The following is an 11,572-nucleotide window of genomic DNA, read 5'->3' as shown; positions in this document are numbered from 1 at the left end:
TCTTACTGTTGCAATTGATAGTGCTTTTGCTAATTTAGACTTTAGATCAGTTTCTGATCTCATTTCAGAATGTTCCACAACATTTACTTCTTTTCTTTGCATTTATTGTTTAAGTATTTGTAAAGAATAGCACCCTTTGGCAAATAATCATACACTGGGAAGTGCCAATAAATTTATTTGGTAGTTACTTGACTAAGGTTACATTTGGATCTCCTCTCAAGAGTAAAAACACCACACAGAATCACAAGTCAAAATTGATAATTTATGGAATTAATTTACTTCCACAACATGTTATTTTTGGAAGACCATTGATGGGGTTTGTATAAAGTATCCTATGAATATAAACCTACTAATTTTTATTTTACTTGCAAGAACGACTCACCATTAGCAGCAGACAGGGGTATGAATACACATTTATACCACGGCAATAGCTAAAATATGACTGAGTGATCAGACTATGACCACTTCTCTTCTGGGACTATTATTGTGGTTCCTAGAAATGCTGACTTTACTCTTGGACTCCACCTGTCAGCATTCCCTAGTCTTACTTTTGAGCTTGACTTCAGAGGATTCCTGCAAACCAGTAATGGCTCTAACTTCATTACTTAGCTTTAATTTTCATAGGAAAGTTACAATACTTTTCCTGTTTCATCGATTTCTTGACTGATTTGTCTTGAAATTCAGAAAAATATGTGTTTCCCAAGAAATGCCGTGAAGGAATTTTCACATAGAAGAAACACTTCGGGGCCTCTCCTTAACCAAATTAATTGGTATGATGGCCATATTCTTAATTTAATTAAGTTTTCTTGCTTAGGCCTTCTCCTTTTACTGGTTGGGGGTGAGAAGTTTAGCCTTTTCCAACCCTGTAAGTATCTGGATTTATGGACTTTTTCTATTCTCTTTTGTTCTCACTTTCAATCCTACCATTTCCCATCTGAGTCCACTTCTTTCTCAGAGTAAGTTGTCAAATGCAGCCAATAGTGTAACCAAAACATGCTATTAACATTTTGTTAGTCAAACTCTTCCAATAGAGATACAACTTCATTACGTACACCATTTGTCTTTCAAGTATTACAGTCAAGTTTACCAAATCTCTCACCATAGCAGAATGTGGATCACCTCATGTAGCCTTGCCATCTGCCACCTAAGCCAATGCAATACACTGGTGTAATGTAGCTCAGCTGTGTGTCTTCTAATGGCAGCAATCCACTTTCAGGATTAATTCCTACATCAGTAGGGAGAGACTTAGTTATGCTGTAGAACAAAAATTCTCTAACTGCAGTAGCTTAAAATAAAAATGTTATTTCTCCTTCATGCTATATGTGTATCTAAATAAACAGGAAGGCTCTTTTCATAGTCCCTCAGGAACCAAGCCTGATATAGCAATCACCATCTGAATAGTAAAAATGTTACCATGCTTGAGGGAAAAGAGGGTCCTAAAGAGTCTCACATTAACAACTAAATCCTCGAAACCAGAAGTCACTTTCACTCACAACTCACTAGCCAGAAACTAGTCATATGGCCATACACTAGAAATATTTGGTAAATAGCAGGAATGAAAATCTACATTAGGCTAAAAACAAGCTGACTTTGAAGAATCAAAGAAAAAAATCTAGATGAATAAACTCTTAACTTCTACAAGGTAATGCTGGACCAAGAAGTTTTCTATAAGTACTATGGTATGATAATTAAAATAAGTATGGCGCAGTGGTTGAGAGTCCGCCTGCCGATGTAGGGGACACGGGTTCGTGCCCCGGTCCGGGAGGATCCCACATGCCGTGGAGCGGCTGGGCCCGTGAGCCATGGCCGCTGAGCCTGCGCGTCCGGAGCCTGTGCTCCGCAGTGGGAGAGGCCCGCGTACCGAAAAAAAAAAAAAAAAAAAAAAAAAAAAAAGGGTTTCTATTTTTCAATTTAAAAACTGAATACTCTTCAATCTAATAAGTTATACACTTAGAATTTCAGTACAGGTAAATAAAATATGGACCAAAATTTATGAAATAAGAGCTTCACTGCAGTATCTATAATAGTGAAAATAAAAGAACAGTTATAAAGTTATGATTATACCCATACAAAAATATAGGGCAGGGGTTGGCAAACTTTTTCTTCAAGTGCCAGATTGTAAATCCTTGAGACTTACAGACCATATGGCCTCTGTCATGTACAACTGTGCTGTTGTAGTGCAAAAGCTACAACAGACAATATATAAACAAATGACATGGCTGTTTTCTAATAAAATTTTGTTTACAAAAATAGGTAGCCAACTGTGGGTCATAGTTTTCTAGCCCCTGATATAGAGCAATTAAAATAAAGTTTTTAAGGCAGTGCGTAAATGCTTAAAATATTTTGAAAGCTTAAAACTACAGTTTATAGTTACCAAATTCTCCACAAATGGCAGGTTTTACTTTAGTATTTAGGAGGGAAAATTCATCTTAAAAAAGAGGTGGAATTGGGTGAGTAATGTAGTCAGTTTTTCTGTTCTGTTTTTGGAAAAGTCAAATGACCCTAGATGTAACTGAAATATTTCTGTAAACCAAAATCCAAGGTCACTTCTGTGATCAGCAGTTATTCAGGCCATTAACATCTGCAGCTACAGCTTCATTTATAGCTTGGTCCAAAAATCTTCATAATGATGACCCTCTGTGTCATCAAAGAAGACTAAATTATGCATAGTATATTCTTTTAAATAACAAAAGTGATTTTATAGTACTTTTAAAAAGCAATTAAAAGTTACTTTTAGCTAACTGTAAAAGTAATTTCACCCAGGACACCTCATCCCTCGATGATGTTACAGATGCTGCTACAGATGTGTTTAATTCCTTACAAGATGATTCAAGTGAAGTATTTTTGTGTTTATAGATTTTGAGATGAAAATTAAACATTACCATGACTTTAAAAAAATCTATTTGACTATTCATTTTGTGTACATGGATTGGCAGATATGCCTTATTAGTAAACAATATTTTTAAAATAATCATTTCTCTTTTAATGCTTAGACATAGGTAAATTGTGTTTTATTTTTTAGCTGAAAAAACAAGTCTTAGTGTTATAGTAATCTAATAAAAATGAAACACTTGCAATTCTTTTTAGTGCCTATATATATACAAAAGTCCTAATTCACTGAAGTCAGTACAAGTGAGTGATCCTGGAGTAACAAGTTTGATGGAACAAAAATGATCATGTCAACCATAATTTTAAAATGACATTACAGAAGCCTAAAAAAATGTAATGATGTCAAAACATTTAAAATTACTATATAAAGTGTATCTTTAAATCACATGCTGTCTTTCCTGTTAATAGAATATTCACTAACCCCTCCTCTTGAGGTAAAATTCCTCAATTCCTATTAGTAAAAGAGATCAGTAGGTCCTCTTCTTTAGGTTAAGAGGTCCTCCATTCCATATGCATATAATCACTGTAGGAATAATAAATAAAACTGTAATTAGTACCATCAGTGGAAGGGTTATTTGCAAAAACTGATATTTTTTAAAAGGGACATTCAGTGTAAATGCTAGGAACTACAGATGTGGTAGAAAACACTAACTTCAGAATCAGATCAAATTATGTTCAAATCTTGGCTTTGTAACCTTAGACAAGTAATTGCCCAGATATCTTTTTACTTATAGCTGAAACAAGGTGACTCATATCTTGTCAGTTCCTTTAAGAAAATGTTTAGAATAGTTCTTTAAAAATTTATAGAGTGAAAAAAATTACAATTTCCTCCCTAAAACATTGGAGAGATACAAGGGGAAGAAATAACATAAATAAATATGGCATTCAGATTTTCAATGTAAATTAAAAGTGCATCCACAAAATGAATGTTTCTTAACATCACTGAACTGCACATGTAATCAATCATAATTTTGTTGTTAGGTAACAGGAAACTATGATATAGTAAGGCACCTTGGTAGTTAGTTCTTAGGCAAACAGTCACTTGAGCACATCACTGGCTTTCACAGTCAATCAAGAAAGTCTAAGTGCTTGTTGTGTATTGGTTTGTTATGATTTCAAATCCACTTGTTTATGACAGTGAAGTTGTTTTGATCTACAGGTAAATTTGTTTACACTAAGGAAGTTGTGCCAGGATGATGTCATCTGCTGTTGTTGATCAGTATTCAGCAGCTCAGCCATTAAGGGGTGCCGCTGGAGAGGATAATCAATACAAACATATGGAAGAGCAGCTATCAAATGCTGGACATTTAATCTTTAAATACCAAGAATTTGTGAGGACTTACCGAGAGTGTTTAGTCTGGGCAAGGCTACTCTTTGCTGACTTACATAGCTCTGTGAAGATCTTGGGACACCTGCTCCTGCCATGGCCAGGCCATTCTTGGTCCTCAGCAGTGTTAAACTGTGCAGCAGTCTCAGGAAGAGAAGGGACATCTGTTCCTGCCTTGGCAAGGCTACTCCTGGTAGGCAGAGGTTAAGTCATGTAATGGTCCCTGGAGTCATAACACTTGGAACAGCCCAGCTTGCTTACCGACACCGGTACTGTCACCCCCTAGCTACGTGTCGCAGCAGCAAGGGACCTACGCTGGCAGCTGATACCCACCTTTTAGTTGGAAGGACTGACTCTATAGACAACCAATTCCTGGAAAGGTACACCTCAACTATATTTGGACTTTCTTTCATCTCCTCTTTGCCTGGAACAATAGTGTAATCAATCTATTATTAGTTTGGAGTATGTTATTTCTTTATTAGCTTATTAACAGACATTATCCTGTATGGTATTGGCTTGTGAAATATTATTTTTATAAATTATAATTCTCACAGTGAACTGGTGTTAAATAAGTTATTGGCAAAGAAAATCTCAGTCCCTGAGCACAATTTGCCCGGACAAAATAGCATCTAAAGCAGGTGGTGGCAAACTACAGTCCACTGGCCAAATCCAACCAACATTCTGTTTTTGTAAAGTTTTATTGGAACACAAACAGGCTACCATTTACATATTGTCTACAGGTGCTCTTAAGCTATAAGGAAGAGTTGGATAATTGTGACCACACAGTCCACAATTATTCACTATGTGGCTCTACAGAGAAAACGTTTGCTGACCACTGTGCTAAAGCACTGCTACTCAAAGGTTTGGTTTGCATACCTGAATTGTTTGTTCCTGATCAGAAACGAGATAAAGAGATTATGTGAAAACAGAAACCAACTATGTTACCAAGTACAATGTTTACTTCAACTATTTTTTTGTTTTCATTGCTAGACTTTCTCAATGAAGGATTTATAGTCTGGCACAGGTTCCTTTTCTCACAGTGGATAGGTATAAACTATTCATTGATCAGGTACTTTTAATACCACTACTGTAAGTATATAGGGGCAGGAGAAGGAACTACTCAAAGCTCACAAGGGACTACGGTGTCACTTAGAGACTTATTTTGGTACAGTGCTCTAGTTTTTTGAAGTATTAGGTGACAGCCGTGGCAACTAATTGAATGAGATTCAGAAAATGGTCCTTACACAGACTTTTTCTTCCCCTTACTCCAAAAGTTTTCTCTGCTATAGATTTATGTTTCAACAAGGTGAAGGATAACAGTTAATAAGTCCCTCTATCCCATCTTTTCTTGGGAGCAGGAAAGATAAAAATATTTGCCCCCACCCTCAAAAATATTCAATAAGTCAATAAAATATTTTGCCTATTTAGTATCTTTAATTTACTGAGCAGATAGAAAGCTATAATATTAAATTATAATTCTCCTGAAGTAGAAGAATTTGTAAAGCAAATCAATTCTCTGTAAATATTAGCAGTTCTTCCCCCTGTACTTTAAGTCTCAATTTAAAATAAATCATGCATCAATTAAAGAATATGGAATAAAATCTACCACTAACTTTAACATGAAATTTCCTTGAGCAATATACAATTTCTAGAGGCGCCAAAGGTAATCCGACTCAAGCAGCTTTCTGAAAAATAAAATTATTCAGGGACAGATTTTTATTGCAAATATTTACTCAAAAACTACTATATACAGCAGAATTTTAATAGCCATTTTAAACATTTAACATTCAGTGAAACAAAATTTAAGAATTCAAAGCACATTTTAAGAAGTAAAAATGTAGCATTTTAAATAAAAGTTTATTAGTACTTCAAAGCAAACTACTGTTACTCATATTATTCATTTCTATATCTATTATTTTCTATATGATAAAAAACTGAAAAAATCAATTTAGCAGCCATCTTATGGATAAATTAGGCTAAATATCCCAAACCAATTTTTTACATCCTGCTTTAGGTCCCATTTGAATTTTCTATTTTACAATTACAGAAAAAGTCACTTAAACATAGCTGAATTCATGCCAGGACATGTTTTCAGTTTACTGCTTTACAATATCTACATCAATCCATACTTTGGTTTGGTTTCCAGACCATTTTTATGGGTCTATTTCTAAAGAAGATCATTAAAACAATATTAAGAGCATAATAGCTACAGGAGTTTCAACAGTAGGTTTCTACTTTATACAACTAGTACATCAAGGGATTTCTGCACAGCTTACACACTGACAAAAGCACAAATATAAATTTTTATTTTAATAATTTCACTTTCACTGAAAGTTTAATTAAGGTAAGCTTACAGCCTGGCAGGCTAACACTTGTATGGAGGTACACAGATTCAAATATTCTGTTTACATGCTTCTGGCAGTCTGGAATGTTATATTATATCCAAAATTAAGTTTATCTTCATCCAAATTCTCATTAGATCACTAATTTAGCATTCTAAACATGCTCCATTTACCAGTAGCATACTCAAAATGAAGCCTTCATTAACAAAGCCAATTGGCCATTATTTTAAATCAATTATTCCCAAAAGGTATGTGGTTTCCAAATCTCTTCCTTTAAGTTAATTGAAAAGGATGTACAGGTAATAAGGACTTTTAGTTTAGAACTGATGGATATTTCAAAAGCTTTATTAATATAACTAATATTCTAATATTCAATTCATATTGACCACCAGGTTCCATAACCTCGAAAACTGCTAAATGAGACTTTCATTGCAAACTTAACTTTCATTAAAATCTTATTCATGTCTTAAAAACTTCTTGGAAATTCATACTAATCATGCTATTAATGATGAATTGATTTAATAACCTAGGTTGAATATACAGGTAAAGTGTATGAATGACCTCCCTCACATTTTTCTATCTCTGCACTCTGCAACAGCACCACTGAGCTCACCTGATAGCACTGTTCCAAATGCTCTTATCGTTGGTACACTAAAACTTAGAATGCCTAATTAATTTCAACTTCTTTCTTTTTCATCTGCCAGGTCTCCTGTTGTCTCTGTTGTGCTAAGGCTATTTTCTCCAAGAACTTCATCTGTTTGATCAGACACTACTTCATCAGTCTTGGCTGAAGGATCACCACTACCTTTCTGAAGAATCTCTGTGGCTTCAAACTCAAGCACTTCTGATGGAGTCAAAGGTTCCAAATGAATACTGCCTTGCTCGCTAACATCAGAACTAACAGATTCAGGTTCATCTCTCTTTCTCAGAAACTGATCAATGCTAACATCACCAGATGTTAACTGCAAATCCATAATATTCTTCGAAGAAAATCTAGCTTCACTGGCATTGCGATCTTCAATCTGATCACGTGCAATGAGGTTTTCTGAACTTTGGCACCTCTTCAACTCTGTTTCATGACAAATGTGCTCTATTTGTTTTTCCTTTTCCAACTTATCTGCATCAATAATTGAATCAAAATTGAAGATATTCTTTGAGCCAGTTTCCTGGTCTTCAAGACAGGTATCATTTTCTTTATCTGAACCTGATACACCTTCTTCACTTTTTGTTGTTGATGAGCCTTCGAATAAATGCACATCACATCCATTTTTTATTTCCTCTGAAGAAGCTTCATCTTGTTTACTGAAAAAATAAAGCTATTTATTATCTATTTCTTCATAATACAATGTATTTGAACATTATCAAAATAAAGACATTCTCTAAAACAAACAAACAAAAAGGCACACTTGCCCACCAAAAAAAAAAATTGAGGTCCCCGGTCTTTGCCATAATGTTACAATTTAGGAGGTGGCCATGTTCTTGGGCAACAGAGTGAGAAACTCTGTAGTCACATATTAAAAGGAGTCCTGAGGAGTCTATTCACTGGTTTTAGTCCTGGTTATCATTATTTTTATCTGTTCATACCCTTGCTTATTTTTAGTTAAAATGTGAGTGTGCTTATTAATTCATAAGAGTAATTTAAATAAGGAATGAATATATGTGGAAAAAACCCTATGTCTCTTTTATGATTTATATGTCCTCTTGGGCTTAGAGTGGTTTCCCTATGCAAAATCAACTAAGCATTCACAAACATTTCACTGATTTTTTAACAGACTAATTTATAAAAACATAAACACATGCCTAAAAAATATGTAAATATAAAACATGCATACATATATGCTTATGTGTATACCTGTCTCTGTGTTTACTCTTACCCCAGTGTGTTAACAGAACTATTTAGTGAATATAGTTCCCTATGCTATATAGTAGGACCTTGTTGTTTAACTATTTTATATATAGTAGTGTGTATATGTTAATCCAAAACTCCTAATTTATCCCTCCTCCACCCCCTTTCCACTTTGGTAACCATAAGGTTTATCTTCTATGTCTGTGAGTCTTAGAAACAGGAGATTTCTAAGAGGCTCTCCAGTCCCTTATGTAGATGTAACAATGCTTATTTTAACAAAAAGAAATTTAATGAGTACATTTATATTAGTTCTTACATTAATCCACCTGGAATTTAGACGTTTTTCTAATGAACTGCCCAAATATCAAAGCAATGTTATCAGATAGTCATTTATTATTTACTAAATTATATTTAAAAGGCCGTTTCTCTATTTATTTTGTTCTGATGTGTCTTTTGACTATTACAGGCCAATACCACCCAGTTTTAACAATTAGAAATTAACATTGTACTTTATTATTTAATAGGTAAAATCACCTACATTCTACTACTCTTCTCCCTAAATTAATAGTTTGAAAAAGTAAAAGATAACTGTACAAGGATGCTCATTAAAATAATGTTTAAAATAGTGAATACAGAAACAACCTAATATCTAACACAGCTGTGATTTTTTTTAATTATGGTATTAATAAGTAGAAAAATATGAATCTTACTTTAAATACCACTAGTTTCCAAATCAAATCCAATTTGGATTTTCAACTAAATGTTCATTAACCATAAACTAATTTGGGAAATGACCTATCATGTAAGTTACTAATATATTATTTTCTATCTCAGTAAGTTTTTTCTTCGAAATCTTCTAAATAGATGCTGCACTTTACTCATCTTGTTATTACTGTGAATTTTATCCATTATATTTTGTAATCACATGTTATTGGTATACTGGAAAGATTCTGAATTTTACACCAAGCTGCCTTAATTAATACCCTAATTAATTTCAATCATTCTTAGCTCATTTTCTTGGATCTTACAGGTCAATTATATCATCTGCAAAAAATTATATTTCCCTCATTTAAATTTGTAAAATTCTTATTTTTGTTCAGATCTTATTGAACTAACCATAATTTACAGAAAATGTTAAAAAATATGGATGTGACTAGTCTGCTTTTTCTAAATCCTTATTTGAATTTTTGTTAATTTTTCCCAACCAGAATTCTAGGAAAAATGCTAGGTGAAGAAAGGGCTAGATAATTTTTCTGTTCTTTTCTTTTTTTATGTGGACTATTTTTAAAGTCTTTATTGAATTTGTTACAACATTGCTTCTGTTCTATGTTTTGTTTTTATGGCCGTGAGGCATGTAGGATCCTAGCTCCCCGACCAGGGATCGAACCCACACACCCCGACCCTGCGCTGGAAGGCGAAGTCTCAACCACTGGGCCATAAAGGAAGCCCCAGGGCTAGATAATTTTTCTAGTGAAGTCTAAGAAACATCTTCAAAAGGTCTTATTCCATAATTTTCTTTTTAGAGGCAATAGGTTAATTAATCTCATCAGGTTAACAAGCAGCCTACTATAAAACACACAGCATAAAGATAGAAATGGGGAAAGTACTTAATCGAAAACACAAAATCACCTTTAGCTGGAATAAAGTTCTAATTAGAATGTTGGATTTTCTTTTGCTAAAAAAATTTGTGAAATCTCGTGTTCTGCAGTGTTCTACTCAAGCATTAAATTTTTAAAAACCAATACTTGAATTTTGAACATTTTATGTTGATTCTACCACAGAAGTAGCTTTACAGCTTTTTTAAAATACTTAAAAAATAAGATATTAAAATTACCTATTTGCAAGAATCGTCACCGTCTTATAACCTGTAGCATCTTGTAACTATTTTCATTTAATAGAGGTAATTAAAATCTGTTAACATTTTACTTACTTGTAAGTACTTTTAAAAAATTTGTAACAACTTATAAAATGTATTCTACATGTTTAAGATTTCAAAACTAAGGATCTGCAGTATATTTCTGTTATATTAATATTTCAAAATTTTATTTTAATTAAAAGCCATTATTAAAAGGAACACCATATACAAAATTTAAATAGTCTTTTGCCAATTAACTGAAATATAAACACAGCTCAAGTATCATTTTATATACATGAATTTCATGAGATTCAGTTTTTCCTTATATTTACCTTTCAGAATTTGATGTTTCTATTTCTCCTTCAGCCATATTAGGTCTTGCAATTTCCTGAAATGATTAATAATAATTTTGTTTTATATTCAAAACTAAGCTTAAAGTAAACTACTTTTATTTTACTAAACTTTCTAGATAAAAAGAACTTAAGTGTGCTACCTAGTATACTAAAGAAAGAGAAAAAATTTTCTTAAAGTATGTATTAAAATAATTCTCATAACTAAAAGCATGATTTCAAAAATTGTTTTTTAAAAAACTTGTAAGAATTTCAGTGTACCAAAAGCTTCTGAATCAAGGACATGAAACAGTTATCCAGTTATAACAATACCTGCTTTCCTTAGATTCTTTCAAATATGGGCCATAATTACAATTACTTGAATAGAAAACTAGTAAAACACAGCTTGAATTTGAATGTGTCATCCACAGTATTTTATACACACATATTAAATACAGGTACTTAGATAAAACATTTATGAAATTATGATTTTATATTTGGAGCCATGGTAACCTTTCCATTGTCAAACAAAGTAATATTAAACAATAGACAAATGAAATATTTTGCTTATTTCAAATGTTTTTTGGTGAGGAAAGAATATACTAAAACCTCAGTAAGCCAGAGGCCAGCCTAACAGTTTATAACAAATTATTGAGCATATATGATGCATGAGGTAGTATGTTAAGAACTTTACATTCACTATCTCATCTCTTAATCCTCATATTAGATATTATAAACTCCATTGCTACAAATGAGAATAAAGACTGCGGGGGTTAAGTAGAAAACTAAAGGCAATACTACACTAAGTGGTGAAGTTTCAAATCTAGGTCCAGCTCAGCCACAATAGTGATTGATTCAAATCTGTGAAAGTGATATGGTATATTAATCACATACATGTAATATTTCCTCACTCTCCAAAAGCCCTGCTAAAATGAGGGCAAAGAAATAAAATATTTTCACTCATAAAGACCAAGAAAACATCAA

General features: G+C 33.0%; 1 protein-coding gene across 5 annotated transcripts in view; it reads right to left on the bottom strand.

Annotated features, from left to right (window-relative positions):
* Positions 1–4,337: 4,337 nt before the first annotated feature.
* The window catches only part of ZNF280D (zinc finger protein 280D), a 122,669-nt gene continuing 115,434 nt past the window's right edge, over positions 4,338–11,572 (bottom strand). For 4 of the 5 annotated variants that reach the window (XM_059056222.2, XM_059056218.2, XM_059056223.2 and 1 more), the window contains 2 exons: positions 10,592–10,647; positions 5,904–7,860 (listed from right to left, as the gene is read on the bottom strand). In XM_059056222.2, coding sequence (XP_058912205.1) covers positions 7,236–7,860; positions 10,592–10,647 — 681 coding nt within the window. In that variant the 3' untranslated portion in view covers positions 5,904–7,235. The other variant, XR_010839803.1, reaches the window with a different exon arrangement.

This window comes from Kogia breviceps, chromosome 3 (genome assembly GCF_026419965.1).
Source record: "Kogia breviceps isolate mKogBre1 chromosome 3, mKogBre1 haplotype 1, whole genome shotgun sequence".
NCBI lineage: Eukaryota > Metazoa > Chordata > Mammalia > Artiodactyla > Physeteridae > Kogia > Kogia breviceps.
This window is presented reverse-complemented; position numbering and strand designations above follow the sequence as displayed.